Source organism: Rhinatrema bivittatum, chromosome 2, assembly GCF_901001135.1.
Source record: "Rhinatrema bivittatum chromosome 2, aRhiBiv1.1, whole genome shotgun sequence".
In the NCBI taxonomy this organism is placed as follows: domain Eukaryota; kingdom Metazoa; phylum Chordata; class Amphibia; order Gymnophiona; family Rhinatrematidae; genus Rhinatrema; species Rhinatrema bivittatum.
The window spans coordinates 569,799,925-569,816,924 of record NC_042616.1 but is presented as its reverse complement, the minus strand read 5'-3'; the positions used below and the strand labels follow the sequence as shown (position 1 = coordinate 569,816,924).

Below are 17,000 nucleotides of genomic sequence, written 5' to 3'. Positions count from 1 at the left end.
GGTGTCAGAGGCTGTGCCACCACACTCTGCTGTGGAAGTGCCAGCAGCGCCAGTCTTACCTGCTCCTGTGACAGTGGACCCAGTCCCAGTTTCCAGAGAAGAAGTGACTTCAATGATTCAACAGGCAGTCACTGAAGCTTGGCAAAATTTCCAGCCTCCACCGACACTGATGCAACCATCGGCACTGACACCGGAGCCAACCATGTTTGCTCCTCTCCTTACAAGATTCGATGCTTTACTCTGTGTTCTTCCAGCACTGGCACCGATACCATCGGGTCTTCCCGATGCCTCCATCGGCACCATCTATGCCGAAACTACCGATGACTCCAGCAATACCCATACCAGGCTCATCTGAAGACATTGACGGAGACTCTGATCACTCTCCAGGACCATCGGGCTTACAAAAGTCCCGTATTCCATCGATGCCCTCTATGCCATTCCCTGGTTCATCAGTGCCCTCACAGCCTGGTCCATCGGGTGATACAGGTCATCGGTTCCCATCGGTGCCATTGATACCTTTCAGTTCCCCGTCAATGCCTTTTCTACCTACATTGATGCCAAAGCAGATTCCAACACAACCATCGAAATCTGCATAGATGAAAAAGTGTCCTCTTCCACAGGACCCCTTAAATCCTTCTGGATCCCATTTCCAACCTCAGCCCACTCCTTGGGAGGATGTTTATACTGTTACTGATGACCTTGCATCTGAACCTTCACCACCATAGGAAAGTAGGAAGTCCACACCAGAGGTCCTGTCTTTTCAACACTTCATCAAGGAAATGGTAAATACCATTCCTTTTGAATTACTTGCTGAGGAGGATACCAGACATAAGACCCTTGAAGTCCTGCAGTTTGTAGATGCACCTAAAGAGGTCATGGCGATACCCATCCATGAAGTCCTCCTAGAACTTCAGCATCACCTATGGGAGTATCCCTGTTCTTTGCCTGCCGTCAATAGGAGAACAGACGCAACATACCTGGTCCAACATACACCAGGTTTTCAAAAACCACAGTTGCCACATCATTCATTTGTTGTTGAATCAGCTAAGAAAAAAGCAAGAAAGCAGAAACCACATTCATCTGCTCTTCCAGGAAAAGAACACAAATTTCTGGATAGTTTAGGGAGGAAAGTATTCCAAGGATCCATGCTTGTATCCAGTATCGCGGCATATCAGTTATATATGATGCAATATAAAAGGAACGTTTGGAAACAGGTTCAGGACATAGCAGATACTCTACCTCAACAACAGCAAGGGTCACTTAACGCTCTTATTGACAAAGGGCTAGAGTCAGGAAAACATGAGGATGTCCACGTCAACCAAAACAGGTTAAAACTCAGCCGCCCCCACAAACAGGACCAGCATCTGGTTTTTGAAATCAATACCAGAGAACAGCAGCCTCTTAAACAACCCCCAACCTAACCTGCCTGTCGGAGGTCGGCTCCACTACTTCAAACACCAATGGAGCCTCATCACCACGGATCAGTGGGTGTTAGCCATCCTGAACCGGGGGTACCATCTAAAATTTCAAGTTACCCCTAGATTCTCCACCCATTCCTCTGTGGTCCCACAGCATCATAACATCTCAACTACAGTCAGAATTCTCCACCCTGCTGACAATAAGGGCTATGAAAACCGTCCCCCGGTCTCAACACGGCAGAGGGTTCTACTCCCGCTATTTCCTAATTCCAAAGAAAACAGACGGTCTGTGCCCCATCCTGGACCTCCTCAATCTCAACAAATTTCTTCAAAAAGAAAAATTCCACATGGTTTCCCTGGAAACCATTCTTCCCTTATTACAACGAGGAATTGGCTCTGTTCTCTGGATCTTCAAGAAGCCTATGCTCACATTCCCATTTCCCCACAACATCGAAAGTATCTACGATTCATAGTGGGAATAAGACATTTCCAATACCGGGTCCTTCCATTTGGTCTAGCCTCAGCACCTTGAATGTTCACAAAATGCCTGGCAGTGGCGGCTGCACATTTAAGAAAAAACAGCATTCATGTTTTTCCCTACCTTAGAAGACTGGCTCATCAGGAATCCATACAAGCAAGGAGCTCTCCCTGCCTTGAAGAGCACCATATCCCTCTTGCATTCCCTGGGATTTTTAATCAACTATCAGAAATCACTTTTTAACCCGTCGCAACTCCTCACCTAGACACCACAGTCGCAAAAGCTTTTCTTCCAAGTGACCGTGCAAACAATCTAGCGAATCTTGCGCACTCCTTGAGCAACTGCAACTTCGCCTCTGCTCATCAATTCCTGACATTATTAGGCCACATGGCGTCTACAGTCCACGTAAATGCCTATGGCAAAGTTAGCCATGAGAAGGACTCAATGGACTCTAAAGTCTCAATGGCTTCAAGCTATTCAGCCTCTGTCGACCCTGATTCGAGTCACCAACCAGTTACGTCTCTCACTTCAATGGTGGACAGACCAATTGGCTTTACCGTTTTACCGTCGTTCCAAAGCCGACTCAAGTAACTTTAACCACAGATGCATCCAACTTGGGATGGGGAGCTCACGTCAACAACCTTCAGACACAAGGTATGTGGACCTCGCTCGAAAGAAAATTTCAAATAAACTTTTTAGAACTTCGAGCGATACGGTATGCCCTTTATGCCTTCAAGGACTGCCTCTCGCACAAGACTGTGTTGATACAGACGGACAACACAGTAGCAGTGTGGTACATAATCAAACAAGGAGGCACCGGCTCCTAGCTCCTGCGTCAGGAAGCAGTGCAGATTTGGGCCTGGGCCCTAGCACACTCCATGAGTCTCAGGGCCACTTACCTAGCGGGCAATCTCAGTCTACGTTTCCATCCCCATAAATGGTCTTTGGATCCCTCTGTAGTGAGCAAAATTTTTCAATGCTGGGATCGCCCATCCATTGACCTCTTTGTGTCCAAGATGAACCACAAAGTGGAAAAGTTCTGCTCCCTCCACAGCCATTGTCAAATGTTTCCCAAGGACGCCTTTGCTCGCCCCTGGAACACAGAGCTGCTATATGCATATCCTCTGAATCCGCTCATAGCCAAGACTCTCGTGAAGCTACAGCAGGACAAAGTGTCAATGATCCTCATAGCCCGTACTGGCATCGGCAAGTATGGTTTCCCATACTTCTCGATCAGAGAACCAATTTGCCTGGGCACAGCACCCACTCTCAGAACTTAAAATCAAGGCAGGTTACGCCATCTGAACCTACAAACTCTTGCCTTGACAGCATGGATGTTGAAAGCTTGATCCTACAACCACTCAGTCTTTCAAAACAAGTCTCTCAGGTTCTCCTAGCTTCACGAAAGCCTTCCACACGTAAATCTTACAGTTCCAAGTGGACTAGATTTACCGAGTGGTGCACTCAAAAAGGTATAGATCCTTTCTCCTGTTCCACTTCATCTTTACTAGATTATCTATGGCACCTATCAGATTCTGGTCTTCAGACTTCTTCTGTATGTGTACACCTGAGTGCCATTGCAGCATACCACAAACAGGGGATGCCCCAATATCAGTGCAACCCCTAGTAAGTTGGTTTATGAGAGGCTTACTTCAGCTGAAGCCTCCCATTCGATCACCGGTTACGGAATGGGACCTTAATGTAGTACTTGCACGACTTATGCGATCTCCGTTTGAGCCTTTGCATTCCTGTGATGTGAAATTTCTTACATTTTATTTTATTTATTTTATTTATTTACTTCTTTTTACTATACCGATACTGAAGACACAGGTCTTATCGTAACGGTTTACATCAAACCAGGGGGAAAACCAGAGAGAAAGAGAATAAATAAGTTACATAAAACAAGGGAGATGAATTCGGGACAACTTAGAAGGTAAATTTAGATTAGCATAGGAATGGAAACAAAGGAATTTAGTATAAACGAGGAATAAAATTTAGCTTTAACAATCAAATGGTACTAACAATGAATTAAATCACATAGTTAACTTAGCGTGCATACTGAGTTGAAATTAAATCTTAGGGGATTTAATAAAACAGTTCAAATAACTTAGTGTGACAGCGGAGTGGAAACCAAATTAAATGGAGAAAGGGGGAATGTATTTTTCCTAGTAGCCATTACATCTGCTAGGAGGGTTAGTGAGTTACAAGCACTGGTCACATACTCACGACCGATTGGTCCTGCGCACTCACCCTAAATTTCTGTCTAAGGTGGTAACTGATTTTCACCTTAACCAATCCATAGTTTTGTCCACTTTCTTTCCAAGGCCTCACGCTCACCAGGGCGAGAGAGTTTTGCACACCTTGGACTGTTAAACGTGCACTTGCTTTTTACCTTGACCACACTGCAGTCCATAGGAAATCCACCCAACTCTTTGTTTCTTTTGACAAAAACAAGCCAGGAGTTGCAGCAGGAAAACAAACTCTCTCCAACTGGTTAGCAGACTGTATCAAATTCTGCTATGAAAAAGCAGGCCTCCCTCTCCAGGGGCGAGTAAAGGTGCACTCAGGGCTATGTCAACATCCATAGCACACTACCGTTCAGTACATATTGCAGACATTTGCAAAGCTGCAACTTGGAGTTCTCTACATACTTTTGCAGCTCATTACTGCTTAGATAAGGAAAGAAGACAAGACTGGGGAACCTTTTGGGGAAGGGGGAGTCTCTTCCGAAGGGATGGGCTCCACCTTAACCAGGGTGGAACCAGACTGCTGGCGCTAACCTTTAAAAAGGAGATAGAGCAGCTTTTAAACTAGAACAAAGGGGAAAGCCGACAGTCGCTCAGCAGCGCATGGTTCGGAGAGAGGTATCTTTAAAGGATACTAATGATGCATTAGAATTAGGGCATCCCAACAGTGAGGTTCCAATAATTAGAAAAGTAGTCCAAGTGCCTGTAACTAAAAACTCACCTGACCTAAAAATTTCTAACTTATCCCTTTCAATTAAAAAGCAGAAGAAAAATACAAACAAAAAACAAACTTTGAAATGTTTGTATGCTAATGCCAGAAGTCTAAGAAGTAAGATGGGAGAATTAGAATGTATAGCAGTAAATGATGACCTAGACTTAATTGGCATCTCAGAGACATGGTGGAAAGAGGATAACCAATGGGACAGTGCTATACCGGGGTACAAATTATATCGCAATGACAGAGAGGAGCAGTCAGGAGGAGGTGTGGCGCTTTATGTCCGGGATGGCATAGAGTCCAACAGGATAAACATCCTGCATGAGACTAAATACAAAATTGAATCTTTATGGGTAGAAATCCCTTGTGTGTCAGGGAAGACTACAGTGATAGGGGTATACTACCGTCCACCTGGTCAAGATGGTGAGATGGACAGTGAAATGCTAAGAGAAATTAGGGAAGCTAACCAAATTGGTAGTGCAGTAATAATGGGAGACTTCAATTACCCCAATATAGACTGGGTAAATGTATCATCGGGTCGCGCTAGAGAGATAACGTTCCTGGATGGAATAAATGATAGCTTTATGGAACAATTGGTTCAGGAACCGACGAGAGAGGGAGCAATTTTAGATCTAATTCTCAGTGGAGCACAGGACTTGGTGAGAGAGGTAACGGTGGTGGGGCCGCTTGGCAATAGTGATCATAATATGATCAAATTTGATTTAATGACTGGAAAAGGAACAGTGTGCAAATCCAAGGCTCTTGTGCTAAACTTTCAAAAGGTAAACTTTGATAAAATGAGAAAAATTGTTAGAAAAAAACTGAAAGGAGCAGCTACAAAAGTAAAAAATGTCCAAGAGGCGTGGTCATTGTTAAAAAAAATACCATTCTAGAAGCACAGTCCAGATGTATTCCACACATTAAGAAAGGTGGAAAGAAGGCAAAACTATTACCGGCATGGTTAAAAGGGGAGGTGAAAGAAGCTATTTTAGCCAAAAGATCTTCATTCAAAAATTGGAAGAAGGATCCAACAGAAGAAAATAGGATAAAGCATAAACATTGGCAAGTTAAATGTAAGACATTGACAAGACAGGCTAAGAGAGAATTTGAAAAGAAGTTGGCTGTGGAGGCAAAAACTCACAGTAAAAACGTTTTTAAATATATCCGAAGCAGAAAGCCTGTGAGGGAGTCAGTTGGACCGTTAGATGATCGAGGGGTTAAAGGGGCACTTAGAGAAGATAAGGCCATCGCGGAAAGATTAAATGATTTCTTTGCTTCGGTGTTTACTGAAGAGGATGTTGGGTAGATACCCGTTCTGGAGAAGGTTTTCATGGGTAATGATTCAGATGGACTGAATCAAATCACGGTGAACCTAGAAGATGTGGTAGGTCTGATTGACAAACTGAAGAGTAGTAAATCACCTGGACCGGATGGTATACACTCCAGAGTTCTGAAGGAACTAAAAAATGAAATTTCAGACCTATTAGTAAAAATTTGTAACTTATCATTAAAATCATCCATTATGCCTGAAGACTGGAGGATAGTAAATGTAACCCCAATATTTAAAAAGGGCTCCAGGGGTGATCCGGGAAACTACAGACCGGTTAGCCTGACTTCAGTGCCAGGAAAAATAGTGGAAAGTGTTCTAAACATCAAAATCACAGAACATATAGAAAGACATTGTTTAATGGAACAAAGTCAGCATGGCTTTACCCAGGGCAAGTCTTGCCTCACAAATCTGCTTCACTTTTTTGAAGGAGTTAATAAACATGTGGATAAAGGTGAACCGATAGACATAGTATACTTGGATTTTCAGAAGGCGTTTGACAAAGTTCCTCATGAGAGGCTTCTAGGAAAAGTAAAAAGTCATGGGATAGGTGGCGATGTCCTTTCATGGATTGCAAACTGGCTAAAAGACAGGAAACAGAGAGTAGGATTAAATGGGCAATTTTCTCAGTGGAAGGGAGTGGACAGTGGAGTGCCTCAGGGATCTGTATTGGGACCCTTACTGTTCAATATATTTATAAATGATCTGGAAAGAAATACGACGAGTGAGATAATCAAATTTGCAGATGACACAAAATTGTTCAGAGTAGTTAAATCACAAGCAGATTGTGATAAATTGCAGGAAGACCTTGTGAGACTGGAAAATTGGGCATCCAAATGGCAGATGAAATTTAATGTGGATAAGTGCAAGGTGATGCATATAGGGAAAAATAACCCATGCTATAATTACACAATGTTGGGTTCCATATTAGGTGCTACAACCCAAGAAAGAGATCTAGGTGTCATAGTGGATAACACATTGAAATCGTCGGTGCAGTGTGCTGCGGCAGTCAAAAAAGCAAACAGAATGTTGGGAATTATTAGAAAAGGAATGATGAATAAAACGGAAAATGTCATAATGCCTCTGTTTCGCTCCATGGTGAGACCGCACCTTGAATAATGTGTACAATTCTGGTCGCCGCATCTCAAAAAAGATATAATTGCGATGGAGAAGGTACAGAGAAGGGCTACCAAAATGATAAAGGGAATGGAACAACTCCCCTATGAGGAAAGACTAAAGAGGTTAGGACTTTTCAGCTTGGAGAAGAGACGACTGAGGGGGGATATGATAGAGGTGTTTAAAATCATGAGAGGTCCAGAATGGGTAGATGTGAATCGGTTATTTACTCTTTCGGATAGTAGAAAGACTAGGGGGCACTCCATGAAGTTAGCATGGGGCACATTTAAAACTAATCGGAGAAAGTTCTTTTTTACTCAACGCACAATTAAACTCTGGAATTTGTTGCCAGAGAATGTGGTTCGTGCAGTTAGTATAGCTGTGTTTAAAAAAAGATTGGATAAGTTCTTGGAGGAGAAGTCCATTACCTGCTATTAAGTTCACTTAGAGAATAGCCACTGCCATTAGCAATGGTTACATGGAATAGACTTAGTTTTTGGGTACTTGCCAGGTTCTTGTGGCCTGGATTGGCCACTGTTGGAAACAGGATGCTGGGCTTGATGGACCCTTGGTCTGACCCAGTATGGCATTTTCTTATGTTCTTATGTTCTCTGCCTTTGGATAATCCATCTTGAAAAACCTATTTCCAGTGTAATACCCAACTCCTTCCACAACCGCCTGCTGTGATTCAAGCTGCCTCACCTTAGTCAATGGCACCTCAGTTGTTGTGCCTGTTGCACGGGGTTACGTACCATTGACCTATTCAGGATGAGTCAACCTGTAGCTTGGTAATCACCCATATGTGAGGACTACCATCCTGCTTGTCCTGGGATAAAGCAGATTTGCTTACCTGTAACAGGTGTTATCCCAGGATGTAGTCCTCATGAAACCCACCCGCTTCGCCACAGAGTTGGGTCCGAAATGTTTTATTATTTTATTTTTTCGCTCGTACTTTTTATTGCTACAAACGAGACTGAGGGGAGACCCCTGTGGATGCAGGGATCATGGCATGCTGGGCATGCTCTTTGGGCTCCGTGTGCCAGCCAGAAGTTTCTAGAAACTTTGACAGAAGTTTTTCCCTGAGGGGCCTCAATAGATGATGTCACCCATCTGTGAGGACTACATCCTGCTGTCCTGGGATAACACCTGTTAAAGGTAAGCAACTCTGCTGTCTTCTAGCTCCAACTGATAAAGTTAGAGATCTTGAAGAAATTCGTATGAGATTATATAGCCCATCTGATAGATAAGCAATTGCACACTTTAGCCTTGGCATCGACTCTCAGTCAGCAAGCTGTCATATACAGTGCAGTAAGGTTCTCCCTGCATAACTTGTGCAGATTGACAATTGTACAGAATAGAAGACATGTTTTAATATGAGCTCAATCTTTCTATCCTGAAGGTCTTTGAGTGCTTCTACAGGAATAGCTTTTCTGAGGGAGAGTTTTTCACCACAGTATATTGCAAGCCCGCTACCAAAAACAATTTATTACGGTTTCTCAGTTATCATCTGTGGTAATTCCAATTGGGACTACCTGTGAGCTAATTTTTTCAAATTAGTTGTATTTGCTCAAATATGGATGGATTTGAATGTCAGGCTTTCATTCAAGAGGATTCCTGCATATGGTAATACAATGGGCATACAAACAAGCCAAATACACCATAGAAACATAGAAATAACAGCAGGAAAAGGCCAAATGGTCCATCCAGTCTGCTCAGCAAGCTTATGGTAGTATCTGATGTATCATGCAGGTTATCCCCATACTTATCATTTTTCCCAGACCGTAAAAGTCAGGGTCCTTGTTGCTGTCTGAATCCAATTCCCCTTTTCCTCTTTCTCCCATGCCATTGAAGCAGAGAGCAATGATGGAGTTGCATCAACAGTATGAAAGCTTATAGTTTAAGGGTACTAACCACTGCACCAGAAACCGGTAGATGTGGTGTATTTAGATTTTCAGAAGGTGTTCGACAAAGTCTGCATGAGAGGCTTCTAAGAAAACTAAAAAGTCAATGATGGGAGGCGATGTCCTTTTGTGGATTGCAAGCTGGTTAAAAGACAGGAAACAGAGTAGGATTAAATGGTCTACATTTAACATTTATTTATTTATTTATGTATTTATAAAACCTATTCTCCACTATCTCTCAGGAAACCTGCCACCCCCCCCCCCCAGTATTGGGCCCCTCCCTCAATAAAACATTGTGGTATAGTGAATCCAGGCCTTAATTTAGAATTAGGTGAATTAGCCTGGCTAGACACAACTTTAGAAAGTTTTCAATTTATCCTGTCCTTGAACTGTGTAGTGTTTGGGGCTCCTATTTATGCTGCAACAGAATTATAGAATAATTCCATGCATTATTTTTTTTAGGGAGTTGATGAAAGTGGAGAGGTTTACAGGGCTACCTATACAGCCTTCAGATGTTCTCGGGTTTCTGGTGTGCTTGAAGCTCATGGAAAGCAACAGGTAAGCTTTTGAGATAATTGTAGCATACTCATTTTCTAACCATGTATGCAAGGGAGAATTTATTTGAAATTGATTCCAGTAAGACTGTTATAGAAATCTGGTTTTTATTAGTTTTTGACAATGGGCAATCTTTCTATTCTGTTCAAGGATCTTAAAGAACAGGATTCCCTGAAACATTTCCATAGATAATAGGAATAGTAGGGTTCTTTGATTTTCTTGGTGTCCTCTAAAAATGGTTTCTGTAAAACTATGTGGAAGTAATGGTTTTACACTTCTAATGCACTATATAAACCAGGGATGGGCAATTCCAGTCCTCAAGGCCGCAAACCAGTCTGGTTTTCAGTATATCCCTTATGAATATGTATAAGAGATTTGCACGCACTCTGCAAATTTATTTCATGTATATTCATTAGGGATATCCTGTAAACCTGATTGGTTTGTGGCCCTTTAGGACCGGAATTGCCCACCCCTGATATAAACTCTGATATGGCATTCTAGGAGGAAGTAAGTTGTGCAGACTTAGATGGGCCTTGCAATCTTTGGCCTAGATTGGCCTATATTTATAGTAGAATGATGAGCCACGTGAAAAAAAGGGGTGGGGTTGAAATTGTGCAGCTGGCCACATTTATTTATTTATCTATTTATTTATTTATTTATGAACTTTTAATATACCGACATTCGTAGAACACATCATGCCGGTTTACAATTAACTCAAAGAAAGGAAAATTACATTTAACGGGGGGTGGGGCGAGGAGAGCAGGGGAGAAGAGAAGGGCTGGGAACGAGAGGGACTAAGAGTAGAGAACTGAAACTAAGTAAAGAGGAGAGAGTGGAGAGGAACCAAAATAGCTATAGAAACTTACTATCTTTACATCATTGGGAGAGTGCATAAAGTAACTGGGCTAGCTATATACATAAATATATTGTAAGACGATTTCTGCGAGGCAGGGTGGGCCTTGTCTAGGTTTGGTTAGTATCTGGGTAGACCTGTTTGAAAAGCCATGTCTTGATGCCTTTTTTAAAATTGCGTAAGGATAGTACTAGACGGAGATCAGTGGGAAGGGAGTTCCAGAGGGAGGGGCCAGCAATGGAGAAGACTCTTTCTCTAGTGAGGGTAAGGTGTGCAGTTTTGAGGGATGGGATGTGAAGGGTGCCTGCAAGGGAGGTTCTGGTGGGGTGGTTAGAGGATCGGAAACGTGGAAGTTCTTCGAGCCAGGGAGGGTTGTCTTTGTAAAGCATGTTGTGTAGGATGGTGAGAATTTTGTATTGAAAGCAGAAAAGGATGGGAAGCCAGTGCAGATCCTTTAGAATGGGGGTGATTTGGTCCCTTTTGTGGGTATTGGTTATGATTCTCGCCATTGAGTTCTGCAGTATTTGCAAGGGTTTAATAGTTGATGACAGGAGACCTAAAAGAAGAAAATTGCAGTAGTCCAGTTCAGATAGAATGGTCGTTTGCAGAACTAGGCGGAAGTCCTGGGTGTGGAGGAGGGGCTTAAGTTTTTTAAGGATGTAGAGTTTGTAGAAGCCCCCCTTTATTAGAGACTTAATGTGGGGTTTGAAGTTTAGGCATTGATCTAGTGAGACGCCTAGGTCTCTTACGGAGTGCAGTGGGGTGCACATGGCAGTGCAGCACAGTTTTGCACTCATAGCGCCATGGGAAATGGTGTAGTTATTCTCACAGGACAAGCAGGATGGTAGTCCTCGCATATGGGTGACATCACAGGATGGAGCCCAATCACGGAACACTTTTGTCAAAGTTTCTAGAACTTTGACTGGTACCTATTGGGCATGCCCAGCAATGCACTGACCCTGCATCCAGCAGGGGTCCCCCTTCAGTCTCTTTTTTTCCACGCAGCAGTAGCCACACGGGTTAAGGAGCTCTCTAGAGATTCCTGACAGGAATTTTCCTCACGGAACTTCTTTAAAAATTTTCAAAACTTTCTTTACCATAGGGGTTCCCCTATCGATATCGATACTCCGCGGTCGAAAGGTAAGGTTTTACCCCTCTTGCGGTCGATTCCAGTCAAGTTTTCCCGTCAGGGCCTACTGGCCATCGATCGCACCGCTGCTAAATTTTTGTCAAAGCCATGGCGTCGGGTTTTCGTCAGTTGTCCGATTATCCTCGGACAATGTCCATCACAGACCCACACAGAGTTTGTGTATTGTGCTTGGGGTCTGGCCATGATACCCTAACTCGCATCAAATGTGCCCAAATGACGCCGAAGGGCCAAAAATCCTGTTTAGAAAAAATGTAGTTTCTTTTTCATTCAAAACCCCCGACTCCATCAACTGCTTCGACTTCGTCTGAGCCGGTGCCATCGACCTCTCGCCAACAGCGAGACATCGGTGCTGCCTGACCGGCATCGCCTACTCCGAAGGTGTCGATATCCTCCTCATCACCTCAGGAGAAGGACCGAGGAGAACATCATGAAAAGCGTCGACACCGGCATCGGAAGGCTCAGTCCACTGATCCAGGCAAGCCCTCGGCATCAGCATCGACAGAGCCACCGACAAAGAAATCCCATCCAGAGAAGGCCCCCCCATCCTCCTCTGTTACTGGGTCACCGAGGTGTTCCCTATCTTCATCAGTGCAGGGAACCGCAACTCCACTTTTACCGGTGGACCCTACGGCTATGCCTCTATTGCCTCCTACTCCGGAGCCAGGGTTACTCGCCCCAGGTCTCCGTGATGAATTGGATTGGATGATCCAAGAGGCCATCGGAAAAGCACTGCAGGGATTCCAGCCTCCATCGACACCGGTGCCCGAACCGGTCACCGAACCGATTCCAGGGGCGCTCGCACTGCTACTGGGTAAACTGGATGTGTTGATCAGTGCCCTTCCACCGCTGGAACCAAGGGCACTGGTATGCCCTCTTCCTTCTCCAATACCCTTGTCAGATGGCGAGGAAACACTGATACCCATACCACCATCTGGAATCCTGCCACAGTCTCATCCATCGATGTCACCGGTTCCGTCGGCACCTCCATCGATGCCTTCGGTGCCTCTCCCGATGCCGTCGATGCCCAGGCCTGGCCCTTCGGGAATAATCGAAGAAAAAGGGGGAGCTATATTGTTATAAAGGTATATTGCTCACTTGAAAGACCTAATTTTTAATTTTTAAATTTATATTTTTTTTAATATTTTTAATTTTTTTTTATTTTTGGTTTTTGGTTTTAATTAATGTTTTTAATTAAATATTAATTGAAGACGACATAAGAGTCAAGCATTGCTTAGCAGAGCACATCTGAAGTAAAAGTAAACTGCATCAGCAAGCCTGACGGCGTCTCTTTGAAATGTATAAAGAACGCCCGGTCTGGCACCGAATTCATTGAGTGCTGTCTGTCTTCTTGAATCTACGTGGGAGAACAGTGGGTCCCGAGTAAGGATATCTAACCTTTGCTCCGTTGAAAGATAAGTGCAGGAAATATTTTCCAAAATTCATTATGTGTTTTTACTTTTCTCTATATTAGTGATGCAAAGTGAAGACGCAATATAGAAGATTTTAACAGCATTAGCTGTAAATATAGAAAAGTTTAACAACTACAGTTGCATTGTTCTAACAAGACTGAACCGTGTGAAGTTTCTTTGATATAAACATTGTGCTATATCAGGCTCCTGATGAAGCTGGTCACAGCGAAACTCCGGCTCCAGTAGAGCCGTGGTTTAAGTATGCCACTCCGTCTGTTTGTAATGAAGTTGCTGCATTTCTAGAATTACAGCAAGCCGGTTTCAAAACACCCAGACTTTGAATATATGAGATTTCTGCACCCCTTACAGAAGGTTGGACAATTTGGCGGTGCATGTTGAACTTTTAAAATCTCTAGGAAATCCGTTTTGGCTTCTCTATCAAAGTTTCGATAACCCATGCAAAAAATTCATTTGGGTTTGAGGTTCACATAACTTTGTATGAGGTTTTTTTTGAAAATAATGTCAAAGCTGTGCAACATCCGGAAGTAACTGCAAATGATTGAGAAGACCGGGCGTTCTTTATACATTTCAAAGAGATGCCGTCAGGCTTGCTGATGCAGTTTACTTTTACTTCAGATGTGCTCTGCTAAGCAATGCAGGGGTTCTATTCCCGGTACTTTCTAATCCCAAAAAAGTCAGGTGGCTTTCATCTAATTCTGGACCTTCGCACCTTAAACAAGTATCTTCAAAGAGAGAAGTTCAAGATGGTAACCTTGGGTTCGCTGCTGCTTCTTCTTCTACAAAAAGGAGATTGGCTATGCGCTCTAGATCTCCAGGACGCATACACACATATTTCAATTATTCCATCTTATCGCAAATTCCTGCGATTCTTGGTCGGCCCTCATCACTTTCAGTATCATGTCCTACCATTCGGCCTAGCATCTGCTCCACAAGTATTCACCAAGTGCCTCAAAGTAGTCGCTGCCTTTCTCAGGAGTCAGAGTGTCCATGTCTACCCTTATCTCGATGATTGGTTGATAAGGGCTCCAACTCAACCAGCCGCATTGGCGTCCTTGCGTCTCACTCTTCACACCCTGATCTCCCTAGGGTTTCTAATCAACTATCCCAAATCCAAGATAGTTCCATCTTAAACCCTATCCTTTATAGGGGCCAACCTAAACACAATACAGGCGAAAGCCTTTCTCCCTCAGGATCAGGCTTTCACCATAGTCTCTCTGGCGCATCATTTACAGACTCGAGTATCCTCAACTGCTCGTCACTTCCTCAAACTGCTGGGTCACATGGCGTCTGCGATGCATGTCACTCTGAAGGCCCGCCTAGCCATGAGAGTTATGCAATGGACCTTAAAATCCCAGTGGGTTCAGGCTTGTCAGCCAATGTCCAGCATTGTTCACGTTACCACACAGCTCCGACTATCGCTGGCCTGGTGGAAGGGAGGAAGGCTTTCGCCTTCAAGGCCTTCCATTTCAGGCTATGGAACCTCAAATTACCTTGACGACAGATGCCTCCAACATAGGCTGGGGTGCTCATGTCAGCGACCTGCAGACTCAGGGAATCTGGACTCCAGAGGAAGCCAAACACCAGATAAATTTCCTGGAGCTTTGGGCAATCAGATATTCCCTCAGAGCCTTTCAGGATTGCCTTCAAACAAGGCCATCCTGATACAAACCGACAATCAGGTGGCAATGTGGTACATCAACAAGCAAGGGGGAACGGGCTCCTACCTCCTATGTCAGGAAACTGCACAGATATGGGCGTGGGCCCTTTCCCACTCGATGTGCCTCATAGCTATCTACTTGCCGGGCATGGACAATGTATTGGCGGGCAAGTTGAGTCGCACGTTTCTTCTGCACGAGTGGTCTCTCAACCCCACAGTAGCGGATGCAATATTCCAACGTTGGGACTACCCTCACATAGACCTCTCTGCATCAGTCTACAATCGCAAAGTAGAAACGTCTGCTCTATAACTCACAGCCACCACTCGCAACCGAGAGACACTTTCGCCCTCTCGTGGACCAGCGGTCTCCTCTATGCATACCCTCCACTTCCACTAATATCAAAGACTCGTGAAGTTACGGAAGGACAAGGGCGTCATGTTTCTGATAGCCCCTCACTGGCCACGCCAGGTGTGGTTTCCAATCCTCCAGGACTTATCAGTACACCACCACGTTCCTCTGGGGAAGGATCCGCTTCTGATAACTCAGAACAACGATGCCTCCGCCACCCCAACCTCCAGGCCCTATCTCTGACTGCCTGGATGTTGAAAGGTTAATACTTCAACCTCTTAACCTTTCAGAGTCGGTGTCTCGAGTCCTGGTAGCTTCACGAAAGCCTTCCACGAGAAGGTCTTACCGCTCCAAATGGAAGAGGTTTACAGTATGGTGCACCTCTATGTCCTTAGACCTCTTCACTTGTTCCATAGGGAAGTTTCTGGACTATCTATGGCATCTTTCGGAGGCAGGCCTAAAAACTTCCTCCATCAGAGTGCATATCAGCGCAGCAGTTGCTTTTCATAAAGGTGTAGGGGATGTTCCTATTTCCACCCAACCCTTAGTAACGCGCTTTATGAGAGGCTTGCTCCACTTAAAACCACCACTTTGCCCTCCAGCCCCTGCTTGGGACCTTAACATAGTTTTGGAATGGCTCATGAAACCTCTGTTTGAGCCTCTCCACTCCTGTGATCTCCATTATCTCACGTGGAAAGTAGTTTTCCTTCTCGCTATCACGTCAGCTCACAGAGTGAGTGAATTGCAGGCATTAGTTACCCAAAATTAGTTTACACTAAAATTCTGCATGACAGGGTAGTGCTCCGCACTCTCCCTAAATTTTTGCTGAATGTAGTGTCGGAATTTCATATTAACCAATCTATTATCCTACCTACCTTTTTTCCCAGGCCCCATGCAAACCCAGGAGAACAGGTTTTGCATTCTTTAGACTGCAAACGTGCTCTAGCCTTCTATCTAGACCGCACATCGACCCACAGGAAATCCACTCAATTGTTTGTGTCTTTCGATTCCATCAAATTGGGAAATCCTGTAGGAAAGCAGACCCTCTCCTCTTGGTTAGCGGACTGCATTTCTTTTTGCTACCAGCAAGCAGGCATTCTGCTACAAGACCGTGTAAAAGCACACTCTGTCAGGGCCATGGCGACATCAGTAGCGCACCTAAGTTCAGTGCCACTTGCTGATATTTGTAAGGCTGATACCTGGAGTTCTCTCCGTACATTCGCAGCACATTATTGCTTAGATAACGCTGGCAGGCAAGATTCTATCTTTGGCCAGTCTGTTCTACGCAACTTGTTTTCAGTATAACTTCCCAACATCCTTCCACCGACCCGGTCAGGGTTCAGGATGCCCTCCTAACCAAATTTCCACCCCTCTTGTTGTGCCTGTTGCAAGTCTTTGGGTGCATTTGGTGTTTTGCTCGGGCATCCTTAGCTCGGTTCTCACCCATATGTGATCCTGCAGAATGTTGGGCTCCAGGGGCGATCCGGGAAACTACAGACCGGTTAGCCTGACCTCAGTGCCAGGAAAAATAGTGGAAAGTGTTCTAAACATCAAAATCACAGAACATATAGAAAGACATAGTTTAATGGAACAAAGTCAGCATGACTTTACCCAGGGCAAGTCTTGCCTCACAAATCTGCTTCACTTTTTTGAAGGAGTTAATAAACATGTGGATAAAGGTGAACCGGTAGATATAGTATACTTGGATTTTCAGAAGGCGTTTGACAAAGTTCCTCATGAGAGGCTTCTAGGAAAAGTAAAAAGTCATGGGATAGGTGGCGATGTCCTTTCATGGATTGCAAACT

General features: G+C 44.2%; 1 protein-coding gene across 3 annotated transcripts in view; it reads left to right on the top strand.

Moving 5' to 3' along the window:
- CEP192 (centrosomal protein 192) overlaps nucleotides 1-17,000 on the top strand; it is a 1,292,743-nt gene that overhangs the window by 1,123,776 nt on the left and 151,967 nt on the right. For all 3 annotated transcript variants that reach the window (XM_029590939.1, XM_029590938.1, XM_029590940.1), the window contains one exon: nucleotides 9,664-9,759. In XM_029590939.1, the coding sequence (XP_029446799.1) occupies nucleotides 9,664-9,759 (96 nt within the window). The remainder of the gene's footprint in view (nucleotides 1-9,663; nucleotides 9,760-17,000) is intronic.